A 21,679-nucleotide genomic window follows, 5' to 3' on the forward strand; every position below is an offset into this window, starting at 1 on the left:
AAAAATATTTTTGAAAATAAAATTAAAATCCCTATAACAAAAGGTAAACTAACAAAAACATCATTTGAAATGATTAATTATTTTAGAAAATTAACATAAAATTAAATAATATTTTTAAAATAATATTAATTTTTAATAATAAATCTATACTATAATATTTTAAATCAGAAATTATTTTAAAATTCCATATAAATTAGAAATTATTTTAAAATTCCATATAAATTAAAGTAAACTAACAAAAAAAAAATTAATAAACCTATTTTGGAAAATTAACAAGCATTGTTTTTTTTAAAACTCAAATGCAAGAGACAATGCTCCGGTTTACAAAAGGGAATACAAAGACAAAGGCCAACGCCTATAATATAAAGCATCAATGACAATAGAGGCCTACGTTAACACATCCTAAGGGAAGGGTTTAAGAGTCAACGAGAGCAACCTCTGTCTGGATGAGATCATGTAGCCACGACGGGCCTCCCAATGCAAGGTAGGACTGGAGCTGCCCATCTCGCAGGACACTCTTTGCTATCTCTGTTGCCACCTTATTGGAGCCTCTTGATTCTACTTGAAAAGTGACTGCAAACCCTGAGCATAATGTGGCGATCTGACGAAGTAAGCATCAGTACCTTGGCCATCTTATAGGATTCTGAATTGCCTCCACTAGCCTTTGAGAATCAATACCAATGCTGACTGTCTCTAGCCGCAAGTCTTTCAAGCTCCTCAGAACCCACAGCAAGCAATTCATCTCTGCTGATAACCGATCAGGTGACAGAATTAGAGCATCCCTTGCATGCATACCAACATCACCTCTATGATCTCTTGTGATCCATGCTCCCCCTGCAAGGTATCTATCATTTCTGCAGTTTGCATGCACATTGCATTTCACTAAACCCGGAGCTGGTGGTACTTTCCCGGTACTCCAAGATCGTTCGATATTTGGTTATCTCTTTGTTCCACCTTATTCAACTCATTCCATAAGGTGGATTCTTCCAAAGCTCTGTGAACTAACATCGAGGTGAACTCTTGTACTTCTGCATACAGTAAGCTATTCCTGTTCTTCCATATGGTCCAAAGCATCCATGGGATCGCCCTTCTTCGAATATTATCCCTAGTCGTATCTTCCATAATGTGGAGGCAACCGTTCAACAGCTCAGAGAGATTAGCATTCTGAAAGTTTTGACTTGGAACAATATTGAACTCTCTCCAATACTCTTGCGCCCTTGTGCAATGAAACAAGACATGTTTGATTTTCTCTGACCCTCGGTTACACAACTTACACGTCGGATCTACAGGCATTCCGTGGGCTGTAAGGCATTCTGCTCCCGCAGGGGCTCCTGACGCCGCGCGCCATAAGAACATATGAATTTTGGGGATCATGCGGACTTTCCGTATTCGTTTTATTTAAATCAATCACCGCCTGTCCCTGAACTACTTATGGTCCTCCCAAATCCTCATTTAGCTTTGCTAATAGCCATCAACCACTTTTCACAGAGTAATTCCCTGTCTTGTTGAAAGCCCAAACCTCTTTGTCTTCAACATCTCCAATAATGATCTGCTTAATTCTTTGAACCTCATTAGGTGGAAATAGGTCATGTAACTTCTCTATTCTCCATTTCCCATCCTCCCCTATCAACTCCGAGACCCGTAAAGCTGCATCAAAGCTTCTTTGTTTGCTCACCGGCCGACGAGGTACATCATCTAAGATACATTTGCCAGACCAAACAAACGTGTCTTTTCCATCACCAATGGATTTGATAAGCCCTTTCCTCAAAAGTTCTCGACCAAACAGAATACTACGCCACGCGTACGAAGGTCTGTATCCTTTTCCACATTCTAAGAAGCTTGATGAAGAGAAATACCACCCTTTGTACACCTTCGCAAGCAAGACAAGCAATTGTTTAAAGGACACATTTAAGAATAAAGGGTATAATCTGGAATTTAAGGATACATCTATATCTTATTAAAAGATAAATAAAAATATAAACTCACCCATAAAACTAGCACATATTTACAAGTCAGTGCCACTGAAATAACTAATAAACTTATTTTTAAGCATTGATGTCTTTTCTTAATTTATATTTCACTACAAAAGTTACCTAATCCTAACTTCCACTATTTATTGTACTTTTCTATTTTATATTTCATTACAAAAAGTTACATAATTCTAACTTTCAGTATTTATTATCTTTTAATCAATTAAAACAAACATAAAACATTCAAATCTCTCTACTATTTTATGGTTTAGTACAAATCTCTCTATTGTTTTTTTATTTAATTATTTGTGTAATTTGATTTACTCAAATAAATCAATATAAAACCCAACATACGTTTATATATAAATGATTTAAAAAGTGGACGGTGTATCATTATTTAGTAAACATGAAAAAATGGGATATAATGTTAAACTTAAAATGACTAATTAATTTACATAAACATAAAATAACAGTAAAAATTAAAATTTTAAACCAATTTAGGTATCCATTTACTAAATTTGAAACATAATTTTTTTAAGTTATGTAGTTATATTTCTCATTATTTATTATTAATAACTAAAAAGTAATAGTTACATAAAATAATCATTTATATATAACCCGGCATACATTTATATATAATTGTTTTAGAATGTGGACAAGTGTGTCATTATTTAATAAACACGACAAAATGTGATATAATGTTAAAGTTAAAATAAATAATTAATTTACGTAAACAAAAAATAACAGTAAAACTTTCTAAACCGATTTAGCTATCCATTTACTAAATTTAAAACATAATATTTTGTAAAGTTATGTAGTTATATTTCTCATTATTTATTACTAGCAACTAAAAAGTTAAAGTTAAATAAAATAATCATTTATATATAATATATATAGTAAAAATTAGTCCTTTAATATATATTTGGCAGTATATATTCATATAATGTAAAAATTTACTGAAAATAAAATACGATAAAAAGTAGTAAGAAATGTAGATGATACAATTGACTGTAGACAAATATAATCATTCAATTCAATAGATAAAGTTATTATGCTTAAAATGTCATATTAAATAATTATATAGTACATGTAAATTATAAAATATATTATACAATTTATACAATACAAAGATTTACTTATTTAAAGCCACAAACAAATATCAGCGCAGTCGCACATGTCAAACTCTAGTATGGATTTTAAAAGGGAAACTAGATTTTGATCCGCATTTAGAAAGCACGAGTTTGCTTTTTATACGTCTACTATGCGATCCGAGAAAATCAATGAAAATGGTTTCATGTGGGAGGAACCAAGGCTTCACAATGTGTACTTCTTAGAGAAATGGAATTCTAAATCAGGTCTGAGGTAAGAAATAGTTTATTAAGAAGCAACATGGAGCACCGTAAGATGCTAGGCCTAGTGGTGTATGTTCAACTTCTATCACATTTATTTGTTGGAGTTTCAAAGGAGGGTGATGGAAAGGTTACAACATATAGGTCTACATGTGATTGTTGTTTAACAATGGACAATCGGGGTTTCGTTTCATTGGCAAATGCTACAAGAAAGATCGCAGTAATGGAGATGTTAATAAAGAGTCACAATAATTTATAAATACCCTGGTATGGATTGATTAGTACTGTACATATCATCTAGAATTACGTTAGGAGCACATTAAGTTTAAATATAGGGTTTGCAAAAAGAAAGTTCAGCTCCAAAATGCTGCATGCAAATCACATTAGAAGAAGATCAAATATGAAAATGGATAACAACTAGTTTTATAACTGAGTAGCGAATAAAATTATTCTTTAGAAAACATCGTTAAAATTTATTTTACTGTAACCAAGTGATAGTAGTCTATTGGCAATCTCTTGGGGTTTGGTGTGTACCCACATCAGTCCTGAGTTCGATTCCTCCTGGGAACTAAATTATCAATACTTGGTCAGTCTGGGTTTGGGATTCGGCCCAAGTGGTTTTGCATGGTGGGCCATAACAGATGATTGGTCTATCATCTGGCATTAGTCGGAAGGTATTCCAAACTCGGGTTAGACAGTGTGGTACGATTTCGGGCTAGTCCACTCTGTAACACTAAGTGCACTCCTCCCGGAGCAGACTGGATCAGCCGATAGAGTTTATCAAAAAAAAAAGTATTTTACTGTTTCCTCTTACGTAAAAAATTGTATTTCTTGTCTTGTAATCACTTTTAGTTTTTGCTATTAATGGAAATATTTGCCGAAAAAACATTGGTGAAACAACATCCATACATTTCACGCGATATAACCAAATAAAACCAATACTTTGCACATAGTAAGTGAGACCCAACCCGAGCTCTTAAAGGTGTCAACTGGGACCATGGGCTGCCCAGTCCAATTCATTTTGGGTGGGTTATGGACATGTCCAATTAATAGGTTAAACTGGACAAAAGATCAATTAGTACATGGTCCAACTAAGCAAAGACCAAATGGACAATGGATGTCCATGAGTGTCCATGGGCTTCCTAAAACATATTTTCATAAGTTTAACAAAAGAAAACATAGCTTTACAATTTAACCCAAAAAAACGGTTTTATCGTTAAAATAAAAAATTAACTATTTTAACGGAAAACATAATTTCACAATTTTGACGAAAAAATGTATTTCATAAATTTGACGGGAAAATGCAATTTCTCGGTTTTGACGGAAAACATAATTTCTTGGTTTAGGCGGGAAACATAATTTTTCGGTTTTGGCAGAAAAACTCAATTTCTCGGTTTTGGCGGGAAAACGCAATTTTTCAATTTTGGCGGAAAACGCAATTTTTCGGTTTTGGTGGGAAAACACAATTTCTCGGTTTTGGCGGGAAAATACAATTTCTCGGATTTTGGCGGGAAAACACAATTTCTCGGTTTTGGTGGGAAAACAATTTTTCGGTTTTGGTGGGAAATTTCTTGGCTCTAACGGGAAACACAATTTTTCGGTTTTGGCGGGAAAACGCAATTTCTCGGTTTTGGCGGAAAAATGAAATTTCTCGGTTTTGGCGGAAAAAACGCAATTTTTCGGTTTTGGCGGGAAAACGTAATTTCTCAGTTTTGGTGGGAAAACACAATTTCTCGGATTTTGGCGCGAAAATGTAACTTCTCGGTTTTGGCGGAAAAACGCAATTTCTCGGTTTTGGCGGAAAAACGCAATTTCTCGGTTTTGGCGGAAAAACGCAATTTCTCGGATTTTGGCTGGAAAACGTAACTTCTCTGATTTTGGCGGAAAAACGTAACTTCTCGGTTTTGGCGGGAAAACGCAATTTCTCGGTTTTAACGGGAAACACAATTTTTCGGTTTTGGCGGGAAAACACAATTTTCGGTTTTGGCGGGAAATGAAATTTCTCGGTTTTGACAGGAAAACATAGTTTTATAGTTTTGACAGGAAAACATAGTTTTATAGTTTTGACAGGAAAACAAATACTTTTATAGTTTTGGAAAGTAAACACAATTTTAAAATTTTAGAAATAAAATCTAAACTAATAATTGAAAAATAATTATAAATATTATTGGGTGTCCATGGGCATGCTCATTTGGACATGGTCTCTATTGGTGTTGGACATTTGTTTGGATCATTGTCCAATATAAACTATCCATTACTATCCAAAACTGAAATGGTCCAACTGGTCAAGCCCAATTGGCATGGACGAACCATTTGACAGCTCAGATCTCCTCCCTTTCTTGGTGTTATTGGTTTAAGTGTTTTATTGGATTTTAAAATCCAAGCCAAATCAAGTGTTATTGGTTTCATCATTTTAAAATCCAATTTCAAATCTGTTGTTATTGGTTCTATAATTTAAAAATGAATTTTAAAATCATGTGTTATTTAATATTAATGATTTCTTTGAGGATTTGATTTTAACTTAGATTTGAGTGAATTTATAAATAATTTTAAGAGTAAAACACAAAAGAACAAATATTGAGTTAAACCTTGTTATTTTGACTGGATTTGTATTATTGGATTTTTCCAATTCCTTGTTTTTTTGTGTGTATCCTAATAAACGTAGTTGATAAGAACCTTAATATTACGTCTTTTGTTCATTTTTAAAACATGCATTAGGCACATGTCTTGCATACAAACATATTGTATAATACATATAAAAACGAAATTGGTGTTATTACTTATCTTGTTGTTACAAAAGTGATGATGAATTGTTTCTCGAGTTGTTTTCACTTATGAAGAGAGAACTTATTGACACTTCTTCAACTTTCAAATTGATAGGTGCAAACGAAACGTGTCTCGCATACGAAAATACTGAATTAGTTATCATTATTGTGATTCAAATAACATAAGCAATGTGTTTGTGCGTGTTTTGATAAGCTTTTTTATCAAGTGTATACATCATCAAACATGAATACATAATTTTTTTAGACATTAAAAAACTTTAGTAGAAGAAAAAAATATATATATATCGCATGAAAATGATGAACTAGATGCATAATTAAGCAACGAGAACTTTATATATCCATTTCATTGATTTATAATAATCCACTTATTATGATTTTGAAATCTATATAGTTAATTTTGAAATCTGTTTGTCTGATTTATCGAACTTTTGCGAGAGAAGAGATAAGGAGGAGAGAGAAGGAGACCAATTCCCACTCATGTATATACTAATATGTATGTACCTAACAAGTTTTAATTCTTTTGTCAGCAAATTAGTCATAAATTTTAAATCAATACTATAAATTATAAAACTTCAATATTCATATTAGTAATCAATGTAATTACGTTCTTTTGTTTCATAGTTTTATTTATGGGATGTAGATTTTGAAACAAAATATTTTCTATAGTAATAATCATATTAGGAAACTTGGATTTGAAATTATCTATAATTTAGATTTTGAAACCAGTGAGACAAAAACACAAAAAAAAAATTACAAACATTATCTCTTCATGCTCTTAGATTGAATTTATATTATGTTTAGTATTTGTCAAATTTTTACTGTTATTTAATTTTTTAATCCTAGTTTTTCATGCTTCCATATATTTTAAATACTTTTAGTTAATTTTCAATTTTAGTTTATATAATATTTTCAATTTTAGTTTTAATAATATGTTTATAACATTTGTGATTTTATGGATAAATTCATTATTAGCATAAATTCATTTGTGATTCTGATGTTCGTAATATACGAATAAAAATTAATTTATTTTAGGTTAGGAATATGATTGTTTTATATTAAATATATAAAAATATTTAGCATAAGTATATGTTTATATTTTACGCATATTTTCATTGAGGATCTACTCTTAATTTTAACTTTAATATTGTAATATTTTAGTAATTATTTGGATCAATATTTCTAATAAGAATTAGAGAAATTGGTTATAATATTAGTTATTAAGATCATAAACTAAATATAAGATAAACATAATTATGATATTATCGGTAGATATTGTTAATATATATTTATTATTTAAATTTCTGAAATGATAAGTATATATATATATTTAAATATATTTTGAAAAGTATATATATATATATATATATATAGTAGAATAGGTTAGTGTTTACTAATTACTAGATGAGAGTTTTTATAATAATGTTTGTTTATTAAATAGTTTTAACATTTTGCAACACTACAGTCTTTATCGATTATAAAATGACGAATACAAATATTGGTCTCTTAAATATATCATCATTTAATTATTTTTAAGATTTCATATGCACAAAAAGAAATTAAGTTTTGCGGCTGACACAAATCTCCAAAATCAAATAGGCAACATCGATTGTATAATGACGAAAGAGAATTAAGTTTTCTGCTCTCGATTTGTTTACAATTGACTCTCCGTAAGTGATTTTATTTTCTATCTCTATAAAATTATGCCTTCGTTCTCGTCTTTGTTTCATTGATATGAGTTAAGTTTCTTTTTTTAACTTCTATGAATTCGGTGAATTACATAAGTGTCAATTTAAAAAAAATGGACATCTCTAAAAATTAGTTTCACTCCAGATACACATATCTAAGAATCAAAATTTAAAAAAAAATCACCGCCAAACTATATTAACATGTTAGTGTTCAAATCTAATATATCAAGCTGATATAGAATATAAGTGAAAACTTGAAATATAAATGTATATCTAGTATATATTCACCAGCTCGGTCTAAAAAACATCTAATTCTTGAACAACAAAACAAATTACTTATTTCACCAGTTCGGATAATATATGAATCCGAACGGGTAATATCCGAACCCAAATGGATATCCGAAAATAACCAAACTTAAGCATACTTAACCAAATATTTCTAGTTTACTTCTCTTATTTTATTCAAAATATTTATATTAATGATGCTTATTGCTCAAAATTAGATAATATAGATATAATTATGAACAAAATCATTTGCTACTCACTTAAAATACATATCAAGCTCGTGTTTCTTACATTAACAAAAATTGCATCTTAAATATCAAAACAACAACTAAATTAGTGTATTTATATTTTTAAAGTTTATCTCTAAACCTATTAATAGTTTAATCTTTTAAAAATTAGAAAACCAGTTAAGATAAAATATATGTTAGCTACAAAAATCTTAAACAATGAATAATTTATTTATTTTTTCTTCAAAATTTAAATATCTGAACCTGACCCAAAATATCCAAACCCGAACATAAAATACATGAACCCGACTCGAAGTGTAAAAATACCCGAACGGGTTCTATACATTTATACTGAAATACCCGTTACGAACCCGAACGTGTATCCGAACGCTCACCCCTACGATATATGTTCATTTGTATCTTGCTTGAACAAAAAAAAAGTTAAACCATTGATCACAAAATTTTCAATGTGAGACTTTTACATTTTTTTGTAATTTATAGTCATTTTTAAAAATTCGAAATATAACATATAAGAAAAAATCTAATTTTTTTTTATTATATGCTTAATGTGATTGTTTAATTTATTTTAATAGTATAAAATTAAACAAAAAGAGAGAGGTTAGAAAAATTGTTATCAAATATGTATTATTCATAATCATTAATTGTTATATATATGTTAACATATTAGGTAATTATGTTGCTTTTATTTAAGGAAAGAAAAAATATTCTTTTATATACTACTAATTAATTTGATAGTTAGTTTAATAAAAAAACATAGTATATGTTTATATGGACCAACTTATTTTTCTAACAATTCTAAGAATCATTCTCCTTATGACACGTGTCTACGAAAACATGTTGTAATGTTCCAGGATTAATATATAAAGGATCTTAAATATTATGATAATATATGTATATACATTTTTTTGGTCATCAATTTAAATAGACTCATACTGATTTTGTAACCAAACCGGGAGCTCCACATCCATGTGAACGACGAAAGACAATTGTTTCCTGACACAGCGTGCTAGACTGTCTATTTTTAAATTTTGTGTCTGTGGTATATGAATGATCTCTGAGCTGAGGAAGCTTTCTTTCATGGTCTTGATATCTTTCAAATAACTTGTAAAAACTGATCATTCTTCTGGTTCCAAAACCATCTTCACCGATTGAGAACAATATGTTGCAAACTTAATCTGAAACTGACATAAATTCTTCATAAATTTCATTGCCCAAAGTAGCGCTTCCATCTCCGTATGGAAAGGAAAAAGACTAACCCTGATATCTTTTGCCCCCATCAAACCATCGAAACTTTCTAGAATACTATACCAACCTTATCTGGAAAAAAATCATGCTGAACTTATGATTATCAATTGATCCAAGCTAAAGTTGGCTAAATTGATATCACTTTATTTTATTTTTAATACTTTTCTGAAAAAATATATAACCAATTATACAAAAAAAAAATATTTAAGAAAAAATAGGACTAAATGAAATTAACAAAATTAATCTGATTTTATATTTCAAATTCAAAACAGTTGTAGTCAACTAAGAAAAACAACTACAATCCAATAGACACCAAAAGTAAGTAAGTAATTGAGTCAGATTTTTATACATAAAATTGTAATTATAAATAGGAAAAAACATATTATTAATTTTTTTCAAATATATAATTTATAAAATGAGGTAAATTTTATTTAAAAATGAAAGCAAAATATTATCTAATTATGGAAGATTCTCCTAGTAGGTAGATATATATCAAGACTAAAACAATTGGCGTTATAACATGATAATACCATTACCACCATTTTAAAATGTATTGCAGGCTGTACCTATTTAAGAACAATAGACACTGGTTGGCGTTATAACAAACTAAAACCATTAACGTGATTAAATGCTTGATGTGTGAATGTAAAATGAAATCAACGTGACTATCGTGAACTATCGTGAACGTGATTGACATGTACTCGCCATATAAGAAACTATCTATATTAGGTGAGAGCGAGAACAATTCCAGAATATGTTGTTAGTTTATTTATAAAGAATTAATTTAGTCACATGAGATTTAAGAATGCACCTTAATTAATAGACTCATATTTTACAAGCCAAATAATCCTTGATTTAGTATGTATATACGTTTTAGCCATCATCGTTTAAAATTCAATTATGTCTTTGTTTTACATCATCAACTAGAATTTAGAGTAATTTAATAAGGCTATCTGTCATCTTCAATTAGAATTTGGGAATTAATATCTACACAAGAAATTGGGTGCAAGTCCGTTAGAATGTTTTTTTCTTTTCGTTAGAATGTTTTTAAGTGGTAGTCAATATAGTCCAGCTCTTGACGCAAACATGGCACCCTCCCGGTTTTGGCCTCCTATACAGGGAAACACATGCAAACCACATAGTCAATTCTTAAGAAAACAGAACCTTTTGACCAGTATAAATAATCAAATGAGTACCAGTGAATGTTAAAACAAATCTGAAAATGATTGAATGTGATTATGATGAGCTTTCTCTCTATCGCAGCATTTATTGAACGTGCCGAATGTGTATCTCTCAGACACGCTGCCACTCAGACACGCTGCCACTCAGACACGCTGCTTTTGTCTTTATTGTTTTTTCAACATGGGTTAAACACACAAACTTTGACCAATGATTTCAATCATTATTGTTTTTGTTTGCCAAAGGGGTTTATCAAATTAATAGTATAATTTTAATAAACTTATACAAAGGTTTTTAAGAAAAATAAAAAGACAGTACAACCATTGATCTAAACCAAATTAAACCGGATCTTAACCAACCTACACCACTAACCCGGCCACAGGACCACGCACAAACAGTTCCGTTCAATCATTATTGTTGTATAACAAATCAATTTGTTAACTGCAGTACTGTTACGTACAAATGAGCTAATTGACTGATTGTATTAAATATTTATATCATTAAATACCGTTATAAGACTTCTTTACACGCAGTTACAGTTTTGTTACAAAATTTGGAGTCAGAGGAACAATGTGCGCCACAACCAGGTGCAGATGCAAGATGCAGCCTTCAGCAATCTTCAAAGTGATCGATAGAGAGAGGTCAAAAACATAATCTGGGGAAAGCGTCACCAACGCCGGTTTAGACACGTTATGTCTCTTTGTTACTACATAGCAATGAATTATTCGTTTCTCTCTTTTTTCTATCTTTCACATACATATAGTTCTAACATATTTCACACGTTATAAAATATTGTTCTCTATTCTGCCATTTATTAATTCATTGAATAAACGTCTCTTAAATTAATTGTAAGTTGGAATAGTATGGACAAAACTAACAATTTTACGCATGAGTTGGAAATATACAATAAACTCTTGTAAAACTAAAAAAAAGTTCTAAAATAGCACTATTTATGAAAAGAAGAAAGTATAGTATACTATTCTCTCTTTTATCTATAATTTTTTTGTTTAGTAAGACTTATATAGAGATAAACATTTACATAAAGTCAATTCTAATGAAAGTCCAAAAAATCAAATTTGGTATAATTTTATGGGCAATTCTCTCAAATAGCTTTTTAAGTTTTTTGTCACAAAAATAGTCCACAAAAAAAGACCAAAATAGCCCTTTTTATTTTAAAATTTTTATTATTTTTTTTTTATTTTTTTTTTTAAATTTGAAACTCTATTCCCAAAACACCACCCCTTAACTCTAAATCCTAATTCTAGATTAGTTAACACTGGGTAAAAGTGCATTTTTACCCTTTAATAAGACTTACTTTGGTCATTTTCTTCATTGAATGCTATTTTTGTGACAAAAACTTAAAAAATGTTATTTTAGAAAATTTCTCTAATTTTATTCTAAGGAAACACAAAAATAACATCATTCTACTAAATTTGGTATTTTTAAATAATGTTATCACACCATATATTTAAATTATATACAATAATTTTTTTAAAGTAATATAGTTGAAGTAACATTACTAAATTTTGTGTTTTGTGAATAGTGTTATCATACCAAACATTTAAATAGTATATTTCAATAATAATATAGTTAATATATCATACTATTTTTTATTGAGCATTTATTTTAACGACACTAAAAATATGATATTTATATTTCATTTAATAATATAATTAAATTACCATTAGTTAATTAATTAAGAGTATAAATAGAATAAATATATCATATTATTTTCATAATATAATTTCTAAGTTCAACCAGTATATTACATAAACTAAATAAATGAACTAACAATTGGTTTTAAAAAGTATATGTATAATGTTTTTAAAATACATTGAAAAATGAAGTTACATAAATATAAATGTGGTAAAATAATTTTTAAAAACATAACAGAAGTTTAAAAAATAATTTTATTTTTATTTTAAATTTTTAGTTTTCATCTTGTATTTAAATTATCATTAGTTACTTAATTAAAAATTATTATATTATTAAACTAGTAATATTAAAAATTAAAATATAATAATACAAAAGAATTTTTAGTTGTGACATTTGATATTGTGGTTGGAGAAACATATTATTCTTAAGCCACATCATTAAATCTCTTTTAGAAAAAAATTAACAACTAAAATAATATCAAATAGTCCATAAGTATTTTTATAATCAAAAATGTATTTTAAAATAAAAATGAATAGTGACTAAAATTAGAAAAGTTTGTATTCACAATTTCAACCTAATAAAATAAAGTTTACTTATATAAATATATTTACATTTTAATATTTTAAAGACTAAAAATTCTTTAAAAGATAATTCCGGTTAAACATGATCACATACATAAAAAATACATTATTTTAATATTTAATCAAAATATAAATTAATTAGAATGAATATGAATCTTCATACAATAAACAATAATGAAAACAAACCTTTTGTCCAAAATACATGTTAAACTCTAGTAAAAATAAAGTAAAAACATCAAATTAAGTGTTATTTTAACAGCAATGAAAATAAACATTACAAAACTTAAATGGTCATATATTGTTAAAGATAAAACTATCCATAAAATCTAAAAATTAAATATTATTTTATCAATCTTAATATAAGGTAACATGTTAAGTAAATTTTAGATTAAATTTTATTGATTTAACTATTTATGTTTATAATCTAGAAAATGATATTTTCAGCTGTAAGTGAACTTCTTTGACCATCGTTTTCTCTTTTCAGATTTTTTTCTCTGAGAATGTGAAATGTATACATATATATCGTAGTAAAATTCACATTTCAACAAATATACTAACAAAGATGACGAGGAAAAATAAGTTCCAGAGCCCAGTACAAGCAAATTTCAAGCCTTTGTTTAGAAAGTGAATGCACTACAAAAGATTTGTCATCTTATATGACAATTAATCTTAGAACAGGTAGCGGTCACAAAAAATCTGGTACGTTGTAATATACAATGTGATAACTACTACCCAAGATGTGGAGAGCCAGAAGAAACTGTTACTCATGCGATTTTCGAATGCCCACCGGCCTTACAAACATGGACATTATCATCAACACCGTCAAGCTCTCAAATATTCCCTATCTCGAATATCTATACCAACATGGAATATCTATTTTGGAGGAAGAATTGTAATATGGAGCCAAAAGATGATAGATATTCTTATCCTTGGATAATTTGGTACATTTGGAAGGTTATGAATGATAAGCTATTCAGAGGTATAGACAGAGACCCATTGGAGCTAGTCAGATATGCAGAGAGCGAGTGTCAGGCCTGGTACAATGCGAATGATACTATACCTGCTCCTCCACATGCACAAATTGTTTAAGAAACACAAGCCTTAAGCTTGGGTAATATTTGTATGGTGGATGGTTCATGGACTTCCATAGATCAATTCAGTGGAATTGGATGAGTTTGAAAGGATAGCTTGGGAAAGATCTAACTTATGGGGACACAGAACCTAAGGAGGTGTGAGACATCACTACACTCGAAAATGGAAGCGCTAATATGGGCAATGGAGAGCATGCTACAACATTCGACATGACAGAGATTTGGGACATATTGCAAGGACCTGATTGCAATAATAACGGACCCACAAGCTTGGCCAAATTTCTCAACTGAGCTGGAGGTCATTCAAATTCTCCAGATGTGTTTTCCGGACTTCAAGATCAGCTACTTCCCAAAGGCGCAAAATGAAATTGCTGATTAGCTAGCTAGGAATGCCCGTTCTTTTCATAGATCTCTTTGTTTTATTGATTATTCTATTCCGGTTTGGTTACCAAGACCACCTCAAATTTGAGTAATAGAATAGTCGTTTGTTGTTAAAAAAACAAAAAAAAATTGATTAATAAAGTAAAAGCCTTCATGGGTGGGAATTAAGAAAGATGTACGAGTGCAAATACTAAACAGAGATCTAGGGATAATGAGACTAATAGAAATTTTTGGATATTTTATGTTAAATATTATGCAAAGTAACAAATAAATGCTATAATTTTAAATTTTTAGATTTTCGTTATTATGCCCATTACTCTTATTTTGGTTTTATTAATTTTTGGATCGAGTTTGGCTCAGTTCTTTCAAAGTCTGGTTCAAATCAGATTATAACTAAAGTCTAAAATTGGTCTCGAGCAGGCGTGTTGGGGCTGCGCGACGTCTCCACAGGTCTGTGGCGACGGATCTGGTGTCGGACTTATCACGGCTGTTTTTTCAGGAGGAAATTCTTCACGATGGAAATCTCTGGTAACGACGGAGAAAGAGTACTAAAGCTCATTATGATTCTCGTCTTAATGAAACGATATGTTTCGTATACAGGTGCCACGTGTCGATATGAGAAGAAGTGGCTTATCTAGCTGGCGGCTGACGTGGAGCATGAGGAGCAAGAAAATTGTATTTTATAATAATAGATTTTAAAAAAACATTCCAATAAAAAAACAATACCGTATATTACAAACGTTAATAGCTTTGTTGGGTAGAAAGAATTAGCAATGCGAAAATAGAGAGCTAGGGATGAGAAAACTAAATGCTAGTGGATCCTTTTTTTGGTTAATTGTTTCTGTTGACTAGTCAATGATTTCTAAATCCAAATTTTTTTTCTAAATCCACTAAACTACTAGAACCAATAACCTCCACTTAATAGGAAAAAAGCCCAACAAGACGGGTTACTAAGCGGGTCAAACATATCCGAGTAAAACTGGATCCAATGGTGGATCGTGAATCATCTTCTCGTCGATGCGAGTGGACAAAAGTGATTTTGCAGAGATTTCAATGAACAACAAGACTTGCCGTTGGATCGCTTTCTCTTCCTTGGCAATTCCGTCGAATCTCTACCGATTTCAACAATGACGACTTCAGATTCGAGCTCTTCTTCTTCTTCATCATCCGCCAACGATTTCGCCGATCGGAACCCTAGCACCGATCCGGGGACGAATTCGGACCGTGTTCAAAGTCAGTTGGAGTCAATGAATCTGTCTGAGCCAAGCGGAGTCTCTGATGGAAGCCCCACCGATGATGATGACGAGGAGGTTGCATCGGCCAACGGGATTGAAGGCGGGGAGGAGATAGAGGCGTTGCCAAGGGCGGGGGAGCATCCGGTGGAAATGGAGGCAGGGGAGGAGCCGCCGAGTCCGACGAGCAGCGGTTACGATGGGGAGAGAGGGAGCAGCGGCGGAGCTTCCTCTACCTACAAAGCTGACGAGGATGAGATTCGGGAAGCTAATGTGGACGCTGACACCGCCTCGCAGCATGAAGCCGCGTGGTTGCCTGGGAAACGCCATGTCGACGAGGTGAGCTTCATCAATTCCAAGCATCTGCTCTCCTTGTGATCGTTTTGGATGGTATTCAGTTTCCGCCGTGGATTGTTGGGTTATGAGTTCTTTTAGTTCTGGAAATGTTGTTGTGATTGAAAGCTTCTTCCATCATTCGGTAGAGTTCATTATCTATTAACGGTATGATTAAACCATTTATATGAAACGCAGGATGATGCTTCTCTTTCGTGGAGAAAGAGGAAGAAGCATTTCTTTATATTGAGTAACTCCGGAAAACCCATATATTCCAGGTTTGCTCCATTTCTCCATAATTTAACTATTCACTATTATATTGCGGGTTTTAACTACTTTTTTTCAGATATGGAGATGAACATAAGCTTGCTGGATTTTCAGCTACTCTTCAAGCTATTATTTCCTTTGTTGAGAATGGGTGAATTGCACATGCTTTCTCTGCTGTTTGTTTCCATTGATAATTATATTTTTGTCTTTTAAGGTTCATGCCTAACCCATTCTTTTTCAGTGGTGACCGTGTCAATTTAGTCAAGGCAGGAAAACACCAGGTATTCGAATTCCTTGCGCAATAAGTTTAAAAGTTTGGCGGTAGTGCCTATATTTGCTTATTAGTCAGATACGTTGGTGTAGAGAATTGAATGGCAAAATGGAAATAAATGAACAAAAATTTCCTTTGAATTCCTTGCGCAATAAGTGGAATGCTTATTCCATTCCGTTCAACATATTGAGGAATGCTTCATTCCACCATATTTTATCCCAGGAAATAAACTTCCATTTGCACCCTGATGGAAGTGTTCTGTTCAATTACAATAAGTAATTCATGCGTATGTCCATTTCAGGTTGTCTTTCTCGTGAAAGGGCCAATATACCTGGTTTGCATCAGCTGTACAGATGAAACATATGAGTATTTAAGGGGGCAGTTGGATCTTCTTTATGGTCAGGTAACAACAGCACTACTGCTCTGTATCCTTTCTTTAGAAACTTTTTTCATGTTCAAATAAGCGGTTCAAATGACCAAAATGCAATATTGGTGATGCAGATGATAGTGATTTTAACAAAGTCAATAGACAGATGTTTTGAGAAGAATGCAAAGTTCGACATGACACCCTTGCTTGGAGGGACAGATGCTGTCTTCTCATCTCTTGTCCATTCATTTAGCTGGTTTGTCTCTGATCTCCCACTCAACCACTTGCCTTTCACATTGTTTTCCTGTTATTTTACTAATATTAATGTGGAGAGTTAGGCTGCCGAAGTTCTATGGCTCCCAAATCTGGAGGAAAATTACACCTATCTATATTTGTGTTAGAAATGATGATCTAATCTCTAGAAAAATGAGGACGTTTTTCACTGGAATTGTTATAAAAGTACACATCGTTTCATGGATCAGTTGTCTGGTAGAAGCCAACATTGTGATTAATGATAGACAATTTTAGCAAAAATGTAAAAAGGAGGCTAATATACGAAGTAATCCAATTTGTATATTGCAATTTCTACGTTCAACTGACAAGCCTAAGTTTTATTAGAATGTTGTAGTCTATTTATTGTCTTTCCCATAGCCATAATGTTCTTGTTACAAAATTACTCCTTTTCTCTTTTCGGTATACTCCTAAGCTTCAGGTAGACAATGTTTTAACAAGCTTTGAGATGATCTTCCTAATTTTTAGGAACCCAGCTACATTTCTACATGCCTACACTTGTCTTCCCCTTCCGTATGCGTCGAGGAAAGCTACAGGGACAGTATTACAAGACGTTTGCGCGTCTGGGGTCTTGTTTGCACTGCTAATGTGCAGACACAAGGTACACGCCCTTGTACAATAGATCAAAGTTTTTCAGCCTGGTATCATATTTGTTGACTGTATGTTAACTTGCAGGTTGTCAGTCTTGCTGGTGCACAGAAAGCTTCTCTCCATCCCGATGACTTGCTTCTACTCTCAAATTTTGTCATGTCTTCAGAATCATTCAGGCAAGTGCTAAATATTTTGCCTATCTACAAACAGTGAACCATACATTTGTTTTGTGTGTAACTTGATCTCACTAAGTCCTCTCTGCTAGCAGGACATCAGAATCTTTCTCACCAATCTGTCTACCAAGATACAATCCTCAGGCCTTTTTGCATGCCTATGTCCACTTCTTCGATGTGAGTATCCACTTTTTGCAATACCTGTAAAGTATTGATATGTTTAACTTACTGGATGATGTAGGATGATACATATGTGATATTGCTTACCACGCGTTCAGATGCCTTCTATCATCTCAAAGATGGCAGGTAAAAATCGCTTTCATACTTGAAGATATCTGTGTTTTTGACATACTGTTTCTATAGGCATGTTATTGGGATCCATAAACTTGTGTAGGGTTCGTATCGAGGCTGTTCTTGTCAAGTCAAATATCCTTACTACGGTTCAAAGATCAATCGCTGAAGGTGGATTGCGTGTTGAGGATTTGCCAATAGACCGCCGGCTTAGACAGAAACCATCATCTACTAATAATCAGGGACAAGATTCAACGGAGGTATCAGTGGGAACTGGAGGTCCCTTTGGACTTTGGCATTTCATGTATCGCAGTGTATACTTAGATCAATACGTTTCCTCTGAGTTCTCACCTCCAGTAACTAGTCACAGACAACAGAAAAGGTAAAAGCCATGAATCTCCATTGAGTGATTAGTATTTGGAACGGGAAAGAAACTGATCTAATTGTGTTGCAGTCTATACCGAGCATACCAGAAACTCTATGCTTCAATGCATGAGAAAGGATTGGGACCCCACAAGACTCAATATAGAAGAGACGAAAACTACAGTAAGTTCCTGAATATGCACATTTTAACAAAATACGAAAATCTTATTGATGCGAGCTGACAGAAAAAGAGCTTTGCGAAAATTGCTGCAGCTCTGCTATGCTGGGTCACACCAGATTTTGAACTCTACGCAGCATTTGATCCCCTTGCAGACAAGGTAAGATTCTTTTTAAGCTTATTCGAATAGAAGTGCTGCAAAATTGGGATGATTATAACACAATGAAATAATGTTGCTGCAGGCGATGGCGATAAAGATATGCAATCAGGTGTGCCAGAGGGTAAAAGAGGTGGAGAATGAAGTGTTTTTGCAAGGAGCTAGCCCTTTCTCTTGGTGATATATATATATATACGTTTGGGGTTTTTTCTACTATGTTTGATACTTACAATTACCAAATCTTGTACTTTTAGAAGCACACCTCCTTTTCTTTGCTTCTGAAGTAATATGGCAATAATGTGTAATTCATTGGTGTATCGTAACCAGAAGCTCTTGTGATGCTTCTCTTCTGTGAAACCAGAATACTTTTTGTAATGAATAGTCAAACATTTAGAATTAGTTTATGAATCCTTTTGAGGTTTTGATGGAGACTGGAGTAGGTATAGGTAGTGAAGAGTGAGGGTTGTTAGGTTGTGTGGTTTCAGTTTTTTTTTTTCCAACAACGAAATGCTATTTTATTCCAGACCACCGGAATAGAACAACGAACAAAATAAAATTTTCTATGGAAAGATTTTGCCGTCTTTGCTAAAGAGTCAAAAATCTGATTTTGCGCTCGTGGAATATGAGTAATCTTGAAGTCCGGGAAACATAGTTGCAAAGATTCTATTCTCTCTAATTCTGTTGCAAAACTTGGTCAAACGTGTGGTTTCTCAATTATGACGATCAAATCCTTGCACTATGTTCCAAAGCTCTGATATGCTGTGTGGTTTCAGTTTAAATGCCCCGATCAATTATGTTATTATCTTCTCTAGTTGTATGTATCATATTCCTCAAGTTACAAAATAACAAGTTCGTTTCCTATTTTAGTGACAAATATATTATACCAACATTTGTTTGGAAAGCATTTGATAGTGGTTTGTACTGGTGATGAGTGATGTGTTTAATAATATATAATTATGTCACTACCTCATCCGTACATAGTTCTTTTCATCATATGAAACTACTATGTATTTGTAGATATGTTACTACTACTAAGTCATTTTTTTTTTTACTCTGGATAATTATGTTATTACAAAAACTATGAAAAATATTACACACAATTCTACAGCCAACAATTTTATCTGCTTTATAAAGATTCACTTCTGACTGCATCACCTGAGTCGCCCTATGTGATCCACGCTTGACGATATCCTTTGCACTATGCTGCAGATCCAATATACGAGGACAGACGAGTGATGAATGATGATGTGATGAATGTTCACTCAAACTTCATCAATTTTGGGAGATCAAATGAAAAATGTTTTTTTTTTATAAATTTGAAAGTTAATGTTGGTCACTAAGTATAATGTTTTTTGAACTGTTGGCCACTAAGACTATCTCCAATCCAACTGCATATTTTAATGTAAAATGGAGTAGTAAGTAATTCTTTTATTTTTTGTTCACTACTCCACTTCCCACTCTATTTTGCAGTAAAATATGCAGTTGGTTTGGAGATGCTATAAGCATAACTATGATTATAAATTCCACCTTTAATTACTGCAAAACACCTGAGTTCTCAACCACTTAACAAAGTGTTGATCTTTCTTTTTATTCAGCTCATCAGTGGATATACGTATATTTGGTGTCGATTTTCCCACTTGAGTAAAAAAAACTGCAAATAATAAAATAATAAGGTTAATATATATATATATATATATATAATAAGAACAAACTGAATCAAATTTCAGCATTTAGTTACCTTTCAAATGAACTCATCATAGTATCCTCACAATTGAGTAAAATATAAGTGTGGGCACTATGTGAGTCTTCTTGACTAGACCAATAAACCTCTTTCATTTTTCCACTCATGAGGCCGATTTGGGAAAAAAAAGTCAGGAACACCATCTACTTCATATGTTGTTGCAACACTACCATCATCATATTTTCGTGGAACATTTTTTAGGGTACATATTTTTGGTGCAAAGTAATAGGATGTGAAGTGCGATGTTTCTTCCATCAAACTCCCATCAACTATGGAACCGTCCACCTTTGCAAGGTTTTTCGCGTTTCCTTTCAAATGCTTCATAGATCGCCCGTATGGGTACATCAACCAATGGTGAATAGGTCCGCCAAGTAAGACCTCATATGGAAGGTGGATAACAAGATGTTCCATGACATAAAAAATCCAAAGGAAATATCTTCTCCAAGTTGCACAATTAAATCGAAATGTTGTCATGAAGTTGTTGGACGACATCTTCATTTAACGTATGTGTGCTCAGATCCCCAATGGCTTATTTTATCAAAAAGTAAACACATTAAAGTTAGTATATAATTAAGAAAGATGTCATGTACATTCGTTAGAAGTAGTAGTCCATGACTCTTTAAATGTGGCAAGTATGAAAATTGTACATGTGGAAAATATGATATAGAATTTTTTTCTTGTAGACATGTTATTCCAACTATTCTTTCAAGAAGTATGGAGATAGACCAATTCATAGATGAATTATACACGACTACTTCTTAGAGAAGTCTTTACGAGGAAAGTATTAATCATATACCTGTCCCGGAAGATGAATGGCGTATTCCTGAACATTCAAAGATGCTACCACCTAAAACACGTAGAAGTGCTGGTAAGAGAAAAAGAAGATATGAATAATTTGAATACAAGATATGCACGTCACAAGGATCACAAATAGTTAAAGAGTACAAGTGCAGCCGTCGTGGTTATGG

At 32.0% G+C, this 21,679-nt stretch overlaps 1 protein-coding gene across 2 annotated transcripts; it reads left to right on the forward strand.

Moving 5' to 3' along the window:
- The first annotated feature begins 15,424 nt into the window (after nt 1–15,424).
- Nucleotides 15,425–19,380, forward strand: LOC106430496 (vacuolar fusion protein MON1 homolog). Of its 2 annotated transcripts, none has more exons than XM_022712247.2 (14): nt 15,425–16,027; nt 16,220–16,299; nt 16,368–16,439; nt 16,530–16,569; nt 16,861–16,962; nt 17,061–17,182; nt 17,686–17,818; nt 17,893–17,984; nt 18,077–18,158; nt 18,223–18,287; nt 18,376–18,654; nt 18,727–18,818; nt 18,881–18,973; nt 19,056–19,380. In XM_022712247.2, the coding sequence occupies exons 1-13, from the start codon at nt 15,584–15,586 to the stop codon at nt 18,937–18,939; spliced, it is 1,662 nt and encodes a 553-aa protein (XP_022567968.1). In that variant the 5' UTR covers nt 15,425–15,583; the 3' UTR covers nt 18,940–18,973; nt 19,056–19,380. The 2 variants fall into 2 exon arrangements, with proteins under 2 accessions (XP_022567968.1, XP_013726740.1); XM_013871286.3 differs by having other exon boundaries at nt 15,427–16,027; nt 18,909–18,973.
- Nucleotides 19,381–21,679: the final 2,299 nt, after the last annotated feature.

The sequence above is a fragment of the Brassica napus genome, chromosome C3 (genome assembly GCF_020379485.1).
Source record: "Brassica napus cultivar Da-Ae chromosome C3, Da-Ae, whole genome shotgun sequence".
Lineage (NCBI taxonomy): Eukaryota > Viridiplantae > Streptophyta > Magnoliopsida > Brassicales > Brassicaceae > Brassica > Brassica napus.

Coding starts and splice junctions, on each gene's coding strand:
- LOC106430496 (XM_013871286.3), top strand. CDS start 15,584: ATGACGACTTCAGATTCGAGCTCTTCTTCTTCTTCATCATCCGCCAAC. Junction 16,440..16,529: donor ATTTCCTTTGTTGAGAATGG/GTGAATTGCACA, acceptor ATTCTTTTTCAG/TGGTGACCGTGTCAATTTAG. Junction 17,183..17,685: donor CTTGTCCATTCATTTAGCTG/GTTTGTCTCTGA, acceptor CCTAATTTTTAG/GAACCCAGCTACATTTCTAC.